Source organism: Myotis yumanensis, unplaced genomic scaffold (genome assembly GCF_028538775.1).
Source record: "Myotis yumanensis isolate MYYU_CA2020_CCGP unplaced genomic scaffold, mMyoYum1.0.hap1 SCAF_6, whole genome shotgun sequence".
Lineage (NCBI taxonomy): Eukaryota > Metazoa > Chordata > Mammalia > Chiroptera > Vespertilionidae > Myotis > Myotis yumanensis.
Window position 1 is genome coordinate 69,357,035 of NW_027223757.1, and position 21,514 is coordinate 69,378,548.

Genomic DNA, 21,514 nt, shown 5'->3' on the forward strand with positions numbered 1-21,514 from the left:
TCAGTTTGGTGACATGAGGCTTAGTGTAAGTTACTCCATTTGGGGCCTTTTGTCGTGCTTTTAACAGTGTACGTTGTACTACACAGCATAACAACTTGTGCACGTATCAGAGTAGTTGCAAGATAGTCCATTTAAACTAATGACTAGAAGTACAAGTTACAGAGAACATGATTTGAACCCTTATCTGCTGCAATGGCCTATGTGATCTGGACGAGTGATTGACACTCTCCAAATCCTTGTTTACTCAATAGTGGGTTAAAGTTATTATCTCCCTTCATGTTTGATGAGCATTAATTAAAATAATGTGTTTAAAGCCTCAGCACAGGGCCTGGCACACCAGTGACGGTAGTTTTTGTTAGTAGATGCTCAGTACAGATGAACACAATGAATAAAGAGATTCATTAAACATTTTATAATGATTCTCTACTTTTTCCTAACATCTGTATCATGTGAAACCTAAAACACAGTCTAGCTTCCCATTAAGCTTGGCTTATGCTTTTCTCTAGATGTTTTCTATCTATAAAAATGGTCTCTCTGACATGTTTCTGGATTAACATGCTGTTCTTTCTCTCTTTTGTGGATTTTTTTTGTGTACTTCTACTTGAGCACAGAGGTGGTGCATGGTCGGTGCTTAATAAATATTCAAAACATGGCCTTTGAAAACACTAGGTATTTAGCCAAAGTTAGATTACGTTTACTAATAGAAATCTCAGATAGCCCATTAATAGACTCACCAGGACCAAATTTAGAAAAATTCTAACTCTTAATTCCTATAGGTAATAAATATTTGATTTTCAAGAATCATTACCAAAAAAATGTAGGAATTAATATTCATAGTGATAACTTGATATAATTCCTTACTTCACTAATATTCACAATAAAGAACTCATGCTAAAAATAATATTTTAAGTAGATTAAGCTAGTGTGTGTTTTTTCTCTCATTCACATTAAATTAGTAGTCTGAGGGTTCATACCTAAACACATTAACCTTAAAATTATATTTATTTATTTGTTTGTTTGTTTCTTTATTTTGCTACAAGATGTCAAATTGTCTTTATAGAAAGGGAGCCTTGATTTCTTGGTGACATTTATCATAATGAACAAACTTTTGTGTTTTGCTTATAAATAGGCTCATGTTTTGTTTTGTTTCTTCTATATAAGCATCACTTGTGAAGTAAATATAGATGAATGTCTATCAAAACCGTGTCTCCATGATGGAGCTTGTATTGATGGCATCAATCATTATACCTGTGACTGCAAGAGTGGCTTTTCTGGAACACACTGTGAAACAAATGCAAATGATTGCCTCTCAAATCCTTGTCTGCAGGGAAGGTAGCTATTTTTGTTTTTCTATTATTAAATCTCAGAAAGTAAATTTAACTAACAATACTTAAGACTTAATGTCAAGGGAAAGTTGATAAAGTTAATTTTAATTACGATCCTTCATAAAACTAGAGCTAAGTACAGTTAAGATGACAGATGCTGCCTTTTCTACTTAATGCAATGCACTGATACATTTTCTCTGCACTTCTTTTATTTCTACACATTAGCATAAATTTCAATAAATGCAGATTAATTGGGCTTTAATATACTTAAAGGTAACTGCTCGCAGTAATAGAAGCAGCAGGTAGGATGAGAAGACATTCTATTATTTGCTCTGTGGAGGGATAATACCACACACTTAGTATTTAATATGTTCCTAAGTAAACTGGTTCTTTCATCCCTATGTGCATGTAAGCTATTTTGTGGCTTTCTTTATGGAATTGTATAATGACTCTTCTGCTCATTGATAGCAAATTAGTTTATGCAAATCCAGAGTAGGGGCATTTCTAGGAGATGCAAGTGACAAAGAAGAATGTCTTTCAGATGCACCAAGTTGCCTTTGCAGCATTATTATTACTTGTTTTTTCCTAGTCCTGCCACTGACTTTGTACAAAGGGAAGGCAGGATGAAGATGGATAGCTCATTGCAATAGAGTTCAGCCATAGCTGCCTTCAGTTTCCTAGATTAGCCCTACACGTACTGTAGATCTTCTAGAACTCTTCCTTCTTTTCATTGCCATGGGGAAGATGGCAAAAATGAAAATTGATTTGTTCTTTCAGCCCAGTCACCTTGAAGGATAAGAAATCGGGAATAGACTGCCTTCTGCTCATGGGAATGTGTGTGTTTTTGGGGTTTTGGTTTTATTTTTACCCGAACAGGAAAAGAGCAATTCTAAATATTTAAACTGTCTTGAATTTATGCTTTAATGTCTTATTTACTTAAAAATGCAATTCTATGTTTCAGATGCACAGATGTCACTAATGAATATCAATGCTCCTGTGATACAGAATGGACTAGCTCAAGATGTGAGATCAAGATTAATGTAAGTTGAATAATTTTGATTAAATCTATAGTAATTCAAGAGAACAATCAAATCACTTGCTGTAGATTTCAGAGTTATTTCTTCAATTATTAATGATTTAACTACTCAGTTCCTCACCATTTCTTTTTGGAATTTTTCAGCTGCTTCAAACAAAAATCACAGCCTCTTTTTGCCTTTTTCCCCTCTGTCTCTTGTTATCTTAAATTTCTGAAATCGGGAGCCTTCATTAAACTAAATTCTGGATATGGTCATTGAAAAAAGTACCTCAGAAAGTTTATAATTTGTCACATGCCTACCTCTCTCTACTCTTGGAATACACAGTTATCTGTGGATGTCTAGGGATGAGAGAAGATTCAATAATCCAGAAAACACACACACACGCGCGCACACACACACACACACACAAACTAAATAAATAAATAAATAAATAAATAAATAAATAAATACTAGATGGATGTGCCCAGAGGTGGTTACATGTAGCAATCCTCAACACCTACAGTACTCTCAGGATCTTTCTTCCAGTCTTCAGGAGTCCGATGTGATCTAATGGACATATGGTACTTTATGTGGAATGCCTAATCTGTTGGGGAATGTTGGTTGCCTGAAGTTTGAGACTATTCCTGGGACATGAGAATCTCATGAGCCTTTCTGGATAATGGAGAGTTCTTCCAAACCCTTCTTGCTGACAGAGACATGGTAAAGGAAGGAAGTATAGGGGCTAAAGAAGCCTTCAGCTTAGTGAGACTGTGGATATTTTACTTAAATCCTTTCTGTCTCTCTCCTACCTTAGTAAAATACAGTTTATACATCATAGGGTCATTGTATGATCATGTACATGAGAGGTGATAGATACTCAGTAAATGATCCTTTTGGAGAGAGTGATGGGGTACTTAAATGCATTAAGGGGAAAGATGATTGACCTATATTTTCCTACTTACCTTCTGTGTGTTCTTGAACAAATTATGTACTGACATTCTGAAAACATGTTTTAGCTATTCAGTGAGGGTCATCATAGCAACTACTTCTTAGATTGTTGTGGGAATTAAATTAGATAATGCATGTAAATCAATTAGCACAATTCTGACACACATTATATTTTTGAAAGCTTAATTACTTATTATGTTGATTTTATTCTAGATAATGAAAACCATGCATAACATGGAAAAGGACATGTTTTAGTTACTAAATTTCCTGGTATATGAGGCATATATTTGTTTGTGTGGTTGCATATATTGCCTGCGGTAATCTCTAAAAACTATTTCTTGTTAGTATAATGTGGCATTCTTCTTCTGAATGAAATAAATAAATAAATAAATAAATAAGTGTTTATGTAAATGAATTTGTATATATTAGTATTTACAAACATTGCTATGAGAATAATTGTTAAAATTGTCTAGATTTATTTCTAATATTTTTACATAAACATGTACTTTAGTTTTCCAGAGAAAAACAAGTTTAATGAGGAATATGAACTTTAAGATACTTTTTATGCATAAACACATGTAAATAAAATATCAAAATTAAAACAGGGTAATAACATATCATGTTATATAGTGCAATTTTTCATGTAATTATATGTTTAGATACTTTTCCATATCAATAAATACTTTATATTTATGAATTTCAAAGTATTTATTAATATATATAAAATTGCACTGAAGATGCTACCTCATTTATTCTTAAAATCCACAAATAGTAGAAAAGACAGTCTGGCCAATTCATGGTGGACTCTACTCCTTCACTTCATTTTGGGCAATTTTTCAATTAATGGGCAAGGGCTATGAATCATTGGAGAAGTAGAGGAGATATGACTGGGTCCTTGATGCCACTGCTTTGTCCTATGCTGCCATTTATTGGCCCCTTGTAGTAAGATATAACTCTTACTACATCTTCTCGGGAATTAGAATCATTCCTTGACAGATGGCAGTCAGATCGTACAATCTCCACCCATTTTATCCCAAACACAAGGCCTCTTAAAATCTTCTCACCATTCCACCTCCCTTAGTCTGTTCAGTGTTGTAAGCAAAATACCATAGACTGGAAAGCTTAAACAACAGACATTTATTTCTCACAGTTTTGGAGGCTGGGGAAACCAATTGTTTTAACTATTGTAGGAACCTTTCCATTATAATTGAGTCCTTACCCATTGCTTTTAATAGCTAAAAAGGATTCCAAATAAGTGCTGACAAATTGTACTTATTTACCGAGAGACTGAGCATACCAGTTTTCCTGTATCCTATTAAATGAATACATACTTTTTAAAAGTGTTGACCAATTTGATGAGGGAAATTTATCACTTCATTATTTTAATTCACATTTTCCTATGTTACTATGAAGATTTAGCACCTTTTCATATAGTTATTTATCATTTGTAGATCTTTGTGCTTTGTGTAGTCATAGCCTTTGATTAACAGAATTTTTCTTTAGGCTTGCTTGCCTTTTTCTTTTTGGTTGGTATATAGTATTTACAATTATGAGTAAAATCCACTAGATTCTGAAAAATTGTAAATCTTCTCTAGAGTTTTATAAAACTAATATACTATGAAATTTTTTATATTTTTTAACTTAATGATTCTGGGTTTGCATCTCTCTTTAGAAAGTGCTTTTATTTAGCAATATTTAAATAAAATTCTTATTGTATTCATCTATAATTTTAACATTGGTAACACTTTTAATACCTTAACTCATCGTGCATATATTATTATGATGAAAGAAGTGAGTGATTTGATTTACTTTTTCAAAAGTATAATTAATTTTTCCAAGAACTATTATCTAAATTTTACCTAAAATAGTCTGTTATTTCTCTACAGATGTGAAATGACTTATATTTTATGCTTTAAGTATCTAAATATAGTATTAGGGATAACTATTCTGTTTCTCTACCTTTTAAATCTCATTTTTCCATCTATATTAATTATTATAATTCAATGATGTTTTGTTTTAATCATCCTTTTTGTATTAATACATTAAGGGCACGCTAAATGTCCTTATGGTTATTTGGTCTGCAAACATTGAATATTTAATATCTATGGGAAACCAGGGTATAAGAATTTTCAGGCATACCTTCTGACAATCAGTTGGAGATATAGATATGTTTCTTACTTAGCTGACCTATTTATTATAGCTCTCTGTGTTGCAATGCACAAACAACAACCTCCAAAAGGCATTATGAATTCATGTCGAAGTCCGTCTTTCCCGGCTAAAGAGTCAAGAGCAATGGACAAACATGGGCGGTGCTGGTTGAAAAGAACACTCAGGTCAACAATGGAACAGGTGGTCATATCTAAAGCTCCTTGAAGAGTGAAAAAAAAAAGTTTATGTTAGGGCTGGAGGGAGAAAAATGCAAACGAACTCTTTTTTTCTTTTGTCAATCTGATAATTTGAAGTAAGTTTAAAAAAATTAGAATCAGTGCTAGAGAAAAACAAACTTGAGATCAGGTATGAAATGGGTGCTGTGGTTTTGCAAAATGCAATTAACTCAATTCTGTAGACACACACACACACAGACAGATGAAAGAAAAGAGAGAAGGGTGATATTCAAACACTTCCCTTTATTTTGTTGAGACTGTGGATAACTGCTACAATAGAGCTGATATGTTGTTTTGAATACTATATCAAATTATAAATATATAAGAAAAGTACTAAAATAAAATAAAGAAAACATGAAAACATAATAGAAGGAATCAAGAGATTCTAGGATGAAAGAAAACTAAGAATTTATCACCAGCATATCTAATCTAAAGAGAGAACTAAAAGAAATTATCTAAACAAAAAGAAAAGGATTAAAGAAAAAAATGTGTGTGTGCATGTATTTGTATTTCCTCAAATGTGAGCTGACATTTATAAAAGTCTTCTTATATGATACGATTATTCACCTTTTGTCTATCACATACATTATATACACTTTCCTATTTGTTGTTAATTTTTAATCAATATATAGTGCATATTGACATTCAAAAGGGTAATGTATCCAAACTTACTGAGATTTCCCCTAACAGTTCTGTGGTTTGTGACAAGTTTGAAAGGGACTTAGTAAAAAAGTTATTCTAGCCCTGGCCTGTGTAGCTCTGTTAGTTGAGCATAGTCCCATGCACCAATAGGTTGCTGGTTCGATTTCCTGTCAGGACACATGCCTGGATTGTGAGTTCGATCCCCAGTAGGGGGTGTGCAGGAGGCAGCCAACTAGTGTTTCTCTCTCTCTCTCCCTTCCTCTTTCTCTAAAATCAATAAAAACATTTTTTAACGTTACTTAGTATTTTTATCACTGTCTTTTAATTTTTAATAAATCATGCAATCATAAGTATGCTTTTCAGGATAAAGTTTGAGTTGGAATCCCCCAGCAAACGTTAGCTGTTTCCCACAAGTCATTGTACAGAATATCTCTCACTTTTGGTTGAAAACACATATTTAAAATAAAGAAGATCTCATAAATGGGGATATTTATCACACATGCAGAGTACCTTGCTTTTCTACTTAATCTACCATAGCAGATGAGTCTACATTAACATAAGTAGTTCTACTTCATTTTATTAATATTAATTACCTTAGAGGTACCATATTTATTTAGTCAGTATCCTCTTGATGAAAATTTGAGATATTTTAAGTGTATTGTTCTTAAAAAATCATTTATGTACCTTAGATGCAGAAAATAGAGTTAATCAAACACGAGTTCATATTAGGAAATAATTATTAATACTCTCTTGCTCATTTGTGTGTGTGTGTGTGTGTGTGTGTGTGTGTGTGTGTGTGTCCTTTTGGCCTCACAGCCTATTCCTTTCACACATACTTCTGTGTTTATTAGATCTTTTCTTACATGTTCTTCCTGATATTTTTCTCTCTCTATTTCTTTATTTGCTCTGGTCTATAAATCTTGAAACTCTATGTTAGGGGCAGATGTCTTTCGCTATTCTTGCAAGAGCAAGGTCAAATCTAAATGAGAAGAGCAAAACAAGTGGGGTCAAGGCTTCTCTTAAACACTCACACCAGCCATGTCCCTTACAAAGCTACAGATTCCTTACAAAGTGTTCTCCATCTTTTCGATTGCTTGTCCATGTTTGACACCTCATTTTGCCACGTTAGAGTATAAACCTGGCCCTTTCTAGCCTGCCACTGTCCCCCGCCCAGGCTCACCACTCTATTGTCTGTGTCCATGGGTCATGCATGGATCATACATGTTCTTTGGTTGAACTCATACTCTGTTTTCCAAGATCTAATTTGAAGAAAGTATCCCACTACTTTAAAAACAGCAATGCTAAAAGGAAAGATTCTATGAGATAAATGTCTATGATAAAGACAATGTCAGATAATACATTTCTACACTTCTGGGAAGTACAGAGATCACAGGACACATTTTTGGAATTAAACTATATACCTCAGGGAGAACACAACTGTCATAGAGATAACTGGCATGTTTACTAGCCAATCTGGAGGTTTGCTCTGGCTAAGCAGTCCACAATGAATGTGTCACTGCTCTGGTGTTCTTGCACTCCTGTGCATTTCCTGGCATGGCGTTTTGAATGCAAGTTGAGTAACTGTAGCATTGGGGTCTAGCTTAATTGTCTAGATTGCCATGGTCTGCAACATTATTCCATGAATACACCAGCTTTTTATTTCTTTAATTTCTGGAATTAAATTAGTGAATTCTTCTTGGGAAGCATTTTATTATATTAAATAGAGTGCAGCAAATTACTATAAATGATTATGAACAAAAGGAAAGGCATCCCTCTTAATTTTTGAACCAGAAAAGATCAAGAACTTTAAGTGACACTTAGATTTTTTTAAAGAAATTGTTTTTGTATTTCCCATTAAGCCTTCTAATTAATTTAGTAAAAGATTCTTGTAAACCCCAGAGAAGGAACTTTTGGCAGTCTAAAAATGATTTCTTTCTGCCCAAGGGAAATACAATTCAATTAGTTTATGTAATTCTTTCTAATCATTCATTCTGTATACCAGCCATAGGAATAACAGAGAATCATGTTGTTCCAGCCCATTCCCTGTGGAATTCTGCATTTTTATTCCATAAAAATAACTGCAGTACCTGCACGAAGTGCCTTTGGGAATCCTTAAGGAGTTCACATTTTCAGTAAAGGTAGAACAAATATCAGAATGACATTAATTTATTAAAAATGTATTTAACTCTATCACTTGGGTGAGCATAAAAGATCACCATCTTGGTTTCAAGCATGACTTAAGTTTTATACTTAAGGGCACAATCCATTGAAAATGATAGTAATTTAAACTCTCTGGTGATTTTGACAAATTTTTAATTTTCCATTTGATGCATGATATGAATGCAAAAATAAAAAATGAGACTGTATCAAAATAAAAAGCTTCTGCACAGCAAAGGAAACCATCAACAAAATGTAAAGGCAACCTCTGAAATAAGAGAAAACATTTGCATACCACCTATCTGATAAAGGGTTAATATGCAAAACATATAAGAAACTTATGAAACACAATGGCAAAAAAGTAAAAAAATAGAACACACACAAATAATCCAATTAAAAAATGGGCAAAGGACTTGAATAATTTCTTCAAAGAAGTCATACTAATGGAAACAAGTACATTAAAAGGTGCTCAACCTCATTAGTCATCAGGGAAAGGCAGATCCAAACCACAATGATATAAATTCACAATTAGGATGTCTATTATAAAAAATACAAGACATAACAAATGCTAGCAAGGACATGGTGGCAAGGGAACCCCTATATACTATTGGTAGGAAAGTAAACTGCTACAGCCACTATTAAAAACAGTATAGATGTTACTCACCTCTGGAAATTAAAAAAAAAGTAATTATTATGTAATCACAACTGCATTTCTGGGTATATATCCAAATAAAATGAAACCATTATCTCAAATATCTGTAGTCCCATGTTTACTGCAGCACTATTCACAATCACCAAGGTATGGAAACAACTCAAGTCTCTATTGACAGATGGTTGCACAAGGAGAATGTAGTATCTATACGTACAATAAAATATTATCCTGTCTTTTAAAAAAAGAAGGAAATCCTGCCATTTATGACAATATGATAAACCTGGAGAGCATTATGCTAAGTAAGATAAGCCAGACTGAAAGCCAAGTACATACTTACTTATGATCTCACTAGTATGTGGAATATTAAAGAAAAAGAAAAGTTGAACTCGTAGAAATAGAGGTAGAATAATGATTTCCAGGCACTACGGGTGGGAAAATAGAGAAAGGCTGATAAATGCACAAACTTTCATTTATAAGATGACTATAACATTAAAACAGTACATGATTACATAAAATTTATGTAATTTCCCTCAAAATTAAACAATAAAACATTTGACAGAGTATTTTTGCTGACAAAGTTAAATACCTCTTATTGCTAGACACATATTTTAGTGACTAGAGGAAAGGAATATCAGATACACTTGCATATGTTTTTTAATGTTTAACCTCAATAAAATTTTAATGAAATTATTAGTCTGACCACTGACCATCAAATTTTACTCTCTATTTCTTAACTTAGAACTGCACATCAACCCCGTGTATGAGTCAGAAGTCAGACCATGGCTTTACTTGCATTTGCCCAAGTTGCTACGCGTGTGCATATTGTGAGATAAGTACGATAGTTCTGCTGAGTGGGAACTGAATATGGACCTCTGTGTTAATGGTGGGATCTGTCTCGGTGAATCTGGACACACATTTTACTGCAGGTCAGTGTTTATTTATTCACAATTAACTAAATATATATTTAGTAAAACTTATAAATATCTCCCTAGTAATGCACTCTAAAGATACTAAGTCTTAAAGTAAATTTTTGTTTTAATATAATTACAATTTGAAATAAAAAATTCTAAAAAAACATTGCTTATATTTTTTCCAAATACCATATATTCATACTAGTATCAATCCCATGTATGACTTTTGAATTTAATCATCCCTTATTTTATAATTATTTCATATCTCCTTTCCTTTTAAAAATGGTTTTTAATCATTTAGCACATGCAGACTATTTATTATTATGACAGTTATTATTCTTTACTATATATTGCCTAATGTCCCATTTCATTTGTAAATTGTGTGTGTGTGTGTGTGTGTGTGTGTGTGTGTGTGATTTTCTCTTGTATTTTGTATTTTTAAACATGGATTTTCTTATTTTACTCTGGTGGTCTGATAAAGTATAAAAAGTAAACATGCTTCTAATATCAATAGTAATTACATAAAATAAAATTATAAAAATGGTCACTTGACTACAGCAAGGGTCCTCCAGTTAATCAGTGCCTGGATTAAGTCATCAGTAGTAAATTAAACAATTATTCACAGTAGATACAATGTTATAAATCAAAATTTTATTCATGGGAAGCCACTAAGTTCAAGAAATTAAAACAAAATAGAAATAAGTGAACCTAAAACTAGATAGTATTTGTTAAATCAAGCACCATAAAGCTGCTCTGTAGAATGTTATTTTAGAGGATGTTATCCATGGGATAGTTACAGTGACCTTTCTTAAAGCATGAAGTCAATGGAATTCAAACTAAGAGGCCTGTTTCTTTTCCTGGAATACCTCCCAGGGACAAGCATAGGCATCCATTACTGCTACAGGGTTATTCAAATTTCACTTAAATAAGAGTCATCTGTCTTCAAAGATTTCACTGATGATTCAATGTTCCCAAAAGACCCTGAAAGTCTCTGAATGGTGAATGCCTTTGGAGGTTCAGTTTCTAGGTCATTTTCACAGTGACTGTGAGGAGCCATCAGAATTGGTGTCAATTTAACATAGTCCACAGTTTATTTACAAAAGAAAACTCATATACTAACAGGAAAGATTTGCAGATAAAATCATCAGATTCTTGTGGGGGTCAAGGATTAATCTGTGATATATTTATTTAAACCATAATAAAATAATCGTTTTCTTTATTGACAAAATTATATCAAAACTATTGTTTTAATCGATATTTTGCATTAAAAAAATTTAAAGTTTAAATTATTGTTTAAAGCTGCCGAAACCGGTTTGGCTCAGTGGATAGAGCGTTGGCCTGCAGACTCAAAGGTCCCAGGTTCGATTCCGGTCAAGGGCATGTACCTGGGTTGCGGGCACATCCCCAGTGGGAGATGTGCAGGAGGCAGCTGGTCGATGTTTCTCTCTCATCGATGTTTCTAACTCTCTATCTCTCTCCCTTCCTCTCTGTAAAAAAATCAATAAAATATATTAAAAAAATAATAAAGTATTACTTAAGTCTCCTTTTCCCCCCATTGACCACTTCCCAGCTGCCCCCCCACCCCAGCACATGCCCTCCCCCTGTCTGAGTCCATTGGTTATGCTCATATGCATGCATACAAGTCCTTTGGTTGATCTTTTACCCCCGCACCCACTGCCTTCCCTCATAGGTTGGTCAGTCTGTTCGATGCTTCTATGACTCTCGTTCTATTTTTGTTCATAGGTTTATAATGTTCATTATATTTCACAAATGGCTGAGGTCATATGATATTTATCTTTCTCTGACTGGCATAATGCTCTCCAGGTCCATCCATGCTGTTACAAATGGTAAAAGGTCCTTCTTTTTTACAGCAGCATAGTATTCCATTGTGTAAATGTAGCACAGTTTTCTAATCCACTCATCTGCAGATGGGTACTTAGGTGGTTTTCAAATCTTCACTATTGTAAATTGTGTTGCTATGAATATAGGGGTGCATATATCTTTCTGATTGGTGTTTCTGTTTTCTTGGGATATATTCCTAGAAGTGGGATTACTGGGTCAAATGGCAGTTCCATTTTCAATTTTTTGAGGAAACACCATATTGTTTTCCACAGTGGCTGCACCAGTCTGCATTCCTACTAGCAATGCAAGAGGGTTCCTTTTTCTCCGCATCATCTCCAGCACTTATTGTTTGTTGATTTGTTGATGATAGCCATTCCAACAGGTGGGAGATGGTACCTCATTATTGTTTTGATTTGCATCTCTCAGATGATTAGTGACTTTGAGCATGCTTTCATGTCTCTTGGCCTTCTGTATATCCTCTTTCGAAAAGTGTCTATTTAGGTCCATTGCCCATTTTTTATGGCATTGTTTATCTTCATTTTGTTATGTTGTATGAGTTCCCTTTAAATTTTGGAGTTTAAACCCTTATGGGAGATAACATAACGTTGGCAAATATGTTCTCCCATGCAAGTGGGCTTTCTTCTTGTTTTTTGATGGTTTCTTTTGCTATGCAGAAGCTTTTTATTTTGATGTAGTCCCATTTGTTTATTTTCTCCTTAGTTTCCATTGCACAAGGAGCTATATCGGTAAAGATAGTGCTATGACATATGTCTGATATTTTGCTGCCTATGACCTCATCTAGGATTTTTATGGTTTCCCGCCTTACGTTTAAGTCCTTTATCCACATTGAATTTATTTTTGTGTATGGCGTAAGTTGGTGGTCTAGTTTCATTTTTTTGCATGTACTGTAAAGTCCGGGGTGCAAGCCGCTGTCACAAAGAACCAAGAGACGCTTTCTATGCAAAAGCAAGGGGTTTTATTTAGCTTCCAACACGTTGGGGCCCACAACAACTCACTCTGAACGCAGCAGAGCAGCGGCTGTGAGCCCTGACTAAGGGTTCAGGCATAGGTTATATACTTTTTCTAGCTAACGGGGGGAGCAAACGGGGGAAGCAAAGGGGTCACTCTTCTGGGAATCTTGGCGCCGTTGTGAATTAATGCCTGTCCACTTTCTTATCAGGTTGCTTGCTTTTCAGTTTACTCCCGGGCTGCAGCCATCTCCGTAACCTCCCTGGCTGCAGCTGTGTCCCATAAAAGTTGATTGTTCCATCTCCCCCTCCTAACCTTCCTGATTGCCCTGGTGCTTGTTAAATGTAACACTCTGGTAACGCTTTGATGCCGTTTGTTCCTTGACCTTTCTGACCTGATTACACTGACGCCCTCTCAGTACTTGTCCAATTTTCCCAACACGATTTATTGAAAAGACTGTCTTGACTCCATTGTAAGCTCTTGTCTCCTTTGTCAAATATTAATTGAACATAATGGCTTGGGTCAATCTCTGGGTTCTCTGTTCTGTTCCATGGTCTACATGTTTGTTCTTGTGCCAGCACCAGGCAGTTTTGAGAACAGTTGCTTTATAGTACAGCTTGATATCTGGTATTGTGATTGTTCTAACTTTGTTCTTCTTTCTCAAGATTGCTGTAGGTATTCAGGGTCTGTTTTTATTCCAGATGAATTTTTGGAGAGTTTGTTCTAGGTCTTTGAAGTATGCCGTTGGTATTTTAATGGGGATTGCATTGAGTCTATAGATTGCTTTGGGTAGTATAGACATTTTAATGATGTTGATTCTTCCAATCCATGAACACGGTATATTTTTCCCTTTATGTCTTTATATCTTTTTTCAGTGTCCTGTAATTTTCTGAGTTCAGGTCCTTTTCCTCCTTGGTTAACTTTATTCCTAGGTGTCTTAATTTTTTGTTGTTGCAATGCTAAATGGGATTGTTTTTTAGATTCTCTTTTTGTAAGTTCATTATTGGTGTATAAAAAAGCCATAGATTTCTGGGTATTAATTTTGTATCCTGCTACATTGCCAAGTTCATTTATTAGTTCTAGTAGTTTTTTTGATGGAGTCTTTAGGGTTTCCTATGTACAATATCATGTCATCTGCAAAGAATGACTTTTTGACTTCTTCTTTTCCAATTTGAATGCCTTTTTTTTCTTCTTCTTGTCTGATCACAATGGCTAGCACTTCCAGTTCTATGTTGAACAGGAGTGGTGAAAGTTGACATCCCTATCTTGTTCCTGTTCTTAGGGGAAATGGTTTTAGTTTTTGCCCATTTAGTATGATGTTGGCTGTGGTTTGTCATATAAGGCTGTTATTATGTTGAGGTATGATCCCTCTATTCCCACTTTGCTGAGAGTTTTTATCAGGAAATGATATTGGATTTTGTCAAATACCTTTTCTGCATCAATTGATATGATTATCTTACTTTTGTCTCTCAATTTTTTATGTGATTTATCACATTTATTGATTTGGGGATATTGTACCATCCTTGCATCCCTGGAATAATCCCACTTAGTAATGGTGTATGATCTTTCTAATGTAATGCTGGATCCAATTTGCTAGAATTTTGTTGAGGATTTTAGCATCTATGTTCAGGGATATTGGCCTGTAATTATCTTTCTTTGTGGTGTCTTTATCTGGTTTTGGTATTAGGTTAATGCTGGCTTCATAAAAAGAACTTGAAAGTATGCCTTCCTCTTGAATATTTTGGAATAGTCTGAGAAGAATAGGTTTTAGTTCTTCTTTGAATGTTTGGTAAAACTCTCCTGTGAAGTCTTCTGGCCTTGGGCTTTTGTTTTCTGGAAGCTTTTTGATGACTGCTTCAATTTCCTCCATATGTATCAGCCTGCTCAGATTTTTTGATTCAGCTTGATTGAGTTTTGGAAGGTCATTTTTTTTAGGAATATGTCCATTTCCTCTAGGTTGTTTAGTCTGTCTGAGTAGAGTTGTTCATAGTTGTTTTTTTTTTTTACAATCTTTTGTATTTCTGTGGGGTCTGTTGTTATTTTGCCTCTTTCATTTCTGATTTTGTTTATTTGGGTCCTCTCTCTTTACTTCTTGGTGAGCCTGGCTAAAGGTTCATCAATCTTGTTTATCCTTTCAAAGAACCAGCTCTTGGTTTCATTGATCTTTTGTTTGTTTTTGGGGGTTTTTTTTTGTTTTGTTTTTTGTCTCTATGTCATTTATTTCTGCTCTGGTCTTTATTATCTCCTTCCTTCTGCTCATTCTGGGCTTTTCTTGTTGCTCTCTTTATAATTCTTTATGTTGTAGAGCTAGATCATTTATTACCAGTTTTTTTTGTTTTTGTTTTTTTTGGTTTTTTTTTTTTGAGGTTGGCCTGTAATGCTATGAACTTCCCTCTCAGGACTGCTTTCACTTTGTCCCATAGGTTTTGGGGAATTGTGTTTTCATTGACATTCATTTCCAGGATGTGTTTAAGTTCCTCTTTGATTTCTTTGGTAACCCAATCATTGTTTAATAGCATGCTATTCAGCCTCCAAGTATTTGAATTTTTTTTACTGTTTTTATTGTAATGTATTTCTAATATTATGCCATTGTGGTCTGAAAAGATGCTTGATATGATTTCAATCTTCTTGATTTTGGAGAGACTTTGCCTATGACCCAATATGTGGTCTATCTTTGAAAATGTAGCATGTGCACTTGAAAAGAATGTATATTCTGTAGCTTTGGGGTGAAATTTTCTGAAGATGTCAATTAAGTCTATCTGATCTAGTGAGTCATTTAGGATAGCTGTTTATTTGCTGTATTTTTGTCTATAGGACTTATCCAGTGATGTCAATGGGGTATTAAAGTCCCATACTATGACATATTGTTGTCAATCTCTCCCTTGATATCTTCCAGAAGTTGTTGTTGTTGTTTTTTTTGAGATACCTAAAAATTTAACTGCACCACTCTGTATTTCCACAACAGTGCACGGGGTTCCCTTTTCTCCACATATTTTCTAACTCTTGTTGTTTCTGGACTTATAGATGATAGCCATTCTGACAGGTGTGAGGTGATATCATCTTGTGGTTTTAATTTGCATTTCTCTGATGATCAGTGACATTGAATATCTTTCCATATGTCTATTGGTCATTTATATATCCTCTTTGGAACAGTGTCTTAGGTCATTTTTCTATTTATAAAGATTGTATTTTTGGTGCTGAGTAGATTAATTTTTTATAAATTTTGGGTATTAACCTCTCATCAGATATATCATATGTTCTCCTGTTGCGTAGGTTGTCTTTTTGTTTTGTTGGTGGTTTCCTTGACTATACAAAACCTTTTAAGTTTGATGTAATCCAATTTATTTATTTTTTCTTTTGTTTCCCTTGCCCAAGGAGATATATCAGACAAAATATTGCTAAGAGAACTATCAGAGATTTTACTGCCTATGTTTTTTTGAAGAGTTTAATGGTTTTAAGTCTTACATTTAATATTTAATTCATTTTGAGCTTATTTTTGTTTATGGTATAAGAAGGTGGTCTAATTTTTTGTTTGTTTATTTGTTGGGGGGGTGCTTGCATATATTTGTCTAATTTCTCCAGCGCCATTCATTAAATAGACTGTCTTTATCCCACTGTATGTTCTTTCCTTTTTTATCAAGTATTAATTGACCATATAGATGTGCGTTTATTTCTGGGATCTCTATTCTGCTTTGTTGTTCTATATGTCTGTTTTTAGGCTAGTACCATGATGTTTTGATTGCTGTGGTCCTGTAATATAGTTTGATATCAGGTGGCATGGTACTTCTTCCAAATTTGTTCTTTCTTAAGAATGCTGAGAATAGTTGGGGTCTTTTGTGGGCCCATATAAATTTTTTTGGAGTATTTGTTCTAGTTCTGAAAAATGTGCCATAGATATTGTGATAGGAATTACATTGAATCTATAGATTACTTTGGGTAGTATGGACATTTTAATGATATAACCATAATGTAGATTGTTACTGGAGAGGTAGAAGAACATTTCAAACACCTAATCTTATTTTCAGTAATTTATATGTTAGGCATTAAAAATGTTTGTGTGAGTTAATTCATATTGCCCAATGAAGAAATATCATCCTAGCTGGTGTTGCTCAGTGGTTGAGCATTGACCTATGAACCAGGAGGTCATGGTTTGATTCCTGATCAGGGCACATCTCTGGGTTGTGGGCTCAATCCCCAGTGTGGGGCATGCAGGAGGCAGCTGATCAATGATTCTCTCTAATTATTGATGTTTCTATTTCTCTCTCCGTCTCCCTTCCTCTTTGAAATCAGTAAAAATATATTTTAAAAAAGAAATATCAAATGAACAATATGAATCTTTACAATAAAGAAAAAAATGATAATTGAAGAGATTTTTCAAAGTCTTTGCCATTCACAGACTATATTTGTTAAATAAAATTAATGCAAATATTATTTTGCTCAGAAGATAAAGTATCTTCTGATTACATTTCTAGCCTTAAACTCAAATGGGTGTTTCTTGGAGTGCGGGTGAATTTCCCGCCAAAATATAAGATGGCTCTGTCTTTTGGTTTTGTTCCATCCACCAAAAGGGTGGATTACAAACAAATATTTGGTAATACGCAGTTACAATCGGCCCGAGTTTACACGTTTCCCGCACTCCACCGCAAATCTATATGAACCGAGTTAAAGACGGCTCCCGCGGAGTACGCGCAATTCACGCGAGCCGACTTAACTCGTTTCCCGCACTCCAAGTGTTAACTCATAGAATTTTGGGACTCAACTAGATTATAGAGATTACATCTAGTCATATAGTTTTCACACAGAGGAAGAAGCAAAGGCCTAAGGTCTGTACCCTGTCAACTGCCTAAAGAGTCATGATCAGTGTGAAAGTCAATACTAGAGTCCAATTCATTGCGCTTTTATTTAGATTTGAGTGCTTCCTGTTTAAAATACAAAATACAGTGGAAATGTATAAGTGTGGTAAAAATAGAAGAAACATACAGTAAAATATCATGACTGTTCTCTAGATGCAGTTAAGCATCTGTACTTTATATTCTGGTGCAAAGATTAAACACACTAATGACTTTGTTCAGTTTAATAATAGCTGCTTTCAGAAGTCTATCAGTATTATTAACCATGTGTAACAGTTTAATAGCATTTTAATGTGTGCAAGTTTTATTAAACCATAAAAACTATGTTGAAATTACACTAAAACCCAAATTAGAATCACACAGCAGAAGACAGACAGAAGACCATAGAAATACATAAAAAAATTTAGACAACCTTTTTCCTCTGGCACCATATAGATCATAAAGAATATAGAAAATAATTTATAAAGCAGTGCACTGAGACACAAAGATAATTGTTTTTAATATGTAAAATCCTGTTCAGGCAAATTTTTCCTTGGTGGTCTCCACCTGTTACTTTGCAGAACACCTTTCCATTCTACAGTTTCAAACGTCTCTTCACTCTGATTATTTCCTTCCAGTTTCAACTCTCCTTGTTCATTGCCTCCATATTCCTGAAGTATTTCATTCTTGCCCTTCTCATTCACCTAAATTCATTACACTTTCTGTCATGAACCAAGCAATAATTAGTTGATGGTATTAAATGTATTATGTTAAAAGACTGGTGAACTTAATGTTTGATTCCTCACGTTGATATCTTTCATTTGTAAAAAATTCAAGAAAGTCAGTAAAATCTGATGAATTTTTAATTATAGCATCTCAGCAACTGTCACATACTGTTAAAAAACATCTGAGATGAATAAGCTGTACTGAATTCCCTTATATCATATTTCAGAAAGGGTAGATTCTATTTCTTTTTATCCTTGGATAGAAAAATCAGGAATGAAGGCTAAGAGATTGTAGGTAACTTAGGTAGGTTACAGTGTAAGGGTATTGATTCTACAATAGTCATTTGCAGCAATCATAAATCAAATTTGCTGCAAATTAATGGCTTTATAACTTTGAATAACTACAGTTAGGTGACTTTTGTTTGTTTAGATATTATATTCCAAAAATACAGATTGACCATGTATACTTTAAATTAACAACTTCCTTTTTCCCCTAGCCTCTGAAAAATAAACCTTTCACCAAGAATTAAAAATAAAACAATTTTAAGAATTTATTTATAAGAAAAATAAATTCCATTATTTTGTCTTATAAACTATTGCAAGGATTAGCATAATAAGAAGGTCTCACTTTCCTTACTAGGTCTACTATATGAACATCACATTTGCTATTTCAGTACATTGCTTCAGAAGATGAAGAGACTCAATTTAAAATATGAACCTATTTTGCTTGTCATATGTAAAGTGTTATGTTTAATAATGATGATATCATTTTAACTTAAATTTATATTTTTATTCATCAAATTAATAAACCTTTTGCTATATTAACCTATATAAACCTATTTTGCTATGTACAATTATATGTCCTTATTTATTTTCAATTTAATTTCATAATAATAAGGACTCCTTTTGATGACTCTCTGAGTCATCACAATTTTCATAACTAATCATTAAATATTTTTAATGCTTATGCTTTAAAATCAATCATTGGAATTTTCAGTTTCCTTGCAATGCTTGTTAAATTATACATTTTATAATTATCCTACATATTAGGTCAACCCCTAATTTTTTAACATTTGATTACATATTTTTCAAATACTATTGATAAATTAAGTCACTCTAAAATATAATTTTACTAAGTAAACATTTTATTATTATTTAGAATTTATGATTAAAGTAGATTCACATTAAAATTTGCATATTTCCAGATTTTGCATAACCTTTGAAATTGACTTTAAACATAATGCATAGCATACTCTTCTCTGTATAGCCCTGTTATAATAAAAGCTTTTCTTTGTCATTAAGTAAATAAGTGAAAATATATTATCAATGGTAAACATTTGTATTATAGTTATTATAGTTTGTCTTTCAACAAATGACCTGTCAGATATGATCAAGTCATTTACTTTTTAAAAGATAAGACATACACTGGAGTAAAGATAGTCTATTCAATAAATGGCATTGGGAAAATTAAGCAGATACATGCAAAAAAATGAAACTAGATCACCTTTTACTCCATACACAAGAATAAACTCAAAATGGATTAAAGATTTAAATGTTAGACTGAAAACATAAAAATCCTAGGGGGAAAAAAAAACATAGGCAGTAAAATCTTGGACATTTCTCATAGTAATAGTTTTTCTGGTACATTGCCCCTGGCAAGGGTAACAAAAGAAAAAATAAAAAATAAATAAAGAAATGGGACTACATCACACTAAAAACCTTTTACACAACAAAGGAAACCATTAACAAAATGAAAAGACAACTCACCACATGGGAGACCATAATTTGCCAATACATCTGATAAGGGATTGATATCCAAAATTTATAAGAAACTTATAAAAACTCAACACCAAAAAAATATATATATATATATCCAATTAAGAAATGGACAAAAGACCTGAAGAAACACTTCTCCAAAGGGGACCTATAGATGGCTAATAAACGTATGGGAGGATGCTCATCATCACTAATCATCGGAGAGATGCAAATTAAAACCACAGTGAGATACCACCCCACACCTGCCAGAATGGCTATCGTCAATAAATCAAGAGTCAAGTTGGAGAGATTGCTGGTGGTAATGCAGATTGGCATAGCCACTGTGAAAAGCAGTATGGAGTTACCTCAAAAAATTGAAAATGGAACTGCCTTATGACCCAGCAATTCCACTTCTGGGAATACATCCAAAGAAACCATAAACACTAATTTGAAAAAAAAAAAAAATAGATGCACCCCTATGTTCATTGCAGCATTATTTACAATAGCCAAGACTTGGAAGCATCCTACGTGCCCATCGGTAGATAAGTGGATAAAAAAAGCTGTGGTATATTTACACAATGAAATACTACTTGGCTGAAAACAAGAAGGAAATCTTACTTTTTGTGACAGCATGGAATTATGCTAAGTGAAATAAGCCAGGCAGAGAAAGGCAAGTATCATATGATTTTAGTTTATCTGGAATCTAATGAACAAAACAAACTAGCAAGGTAGAGACAGACTCATAGATACAGAGAACAGAGTGACAGCTGTCAGAGAGAAGGGACTTGAGGGCTGGGTTAGAAAGGTGAAGGATTTAGGCAAAGAAAAATAAAGACTCTTGGACAAAGACAACAGTGTGGTGATTGCAACAGGGAAGGAGGTGAGAGGAGGTAGAAGATAAAGGGGAAAATTGATGATGGAAGGAGACTTGACATGGAGTGGTCAAAACACAATACAATATATAGATGATATTGTAGAATTGTATACCTAAAACATATATAATTTTATTAACTGATGTCATCCCAGTAAATTCAATAAAAAAATAAAGCAAATAAGCTTAGATCATTTTTTTAAGTTTTTAAATATATTTTTATTGATTTCAGAGAGTAAGGGAGAGGCAGCAGGAGATAGAAACATCAATGATGAGAGAGAATCATTGATTAGCTGCCTCCTGCATGCCCCCCACTGAGGACTGAGCCCACAACCTGGACATATGCCCTGACTGGGAATCAAAATGTGATTTCATTTTCACCAAGTTAAGTTTTTTTGTTTTGTTTTTGTTTTTTTGTTTTTATCTGTTTACATTTTATTCAAAGGATAAATATAAAATTAAGAAGAAAGACACCAAGTTAAGTTTTA

General features: G+C 33.6%; 1 protein-coding gene across 1 annotated transcript in view; it reads left to right on the plus strand.

The window, feature by feature from the left end:
• Positions 1-21,514, plus strand: part of EYS (eyes shut homolog) — a 1,239,289-nt gene that overhangs the window by 463,620 nt on the left and 754,155 nt on the right. The window contains 4 exon segments of the mRNA XM_070419099.1: positions 1,162-1,332; positions 2,287-2,365; positions 9,864-9,957; positions 9,960-10,050. Of these exon segments, the coding sequence (XP_070275200.1) occupies positions 1,162-1,332; positions 2,287-2,365; positions 9,864-9,957; positions 9,960-10,050 (435 nt within the window).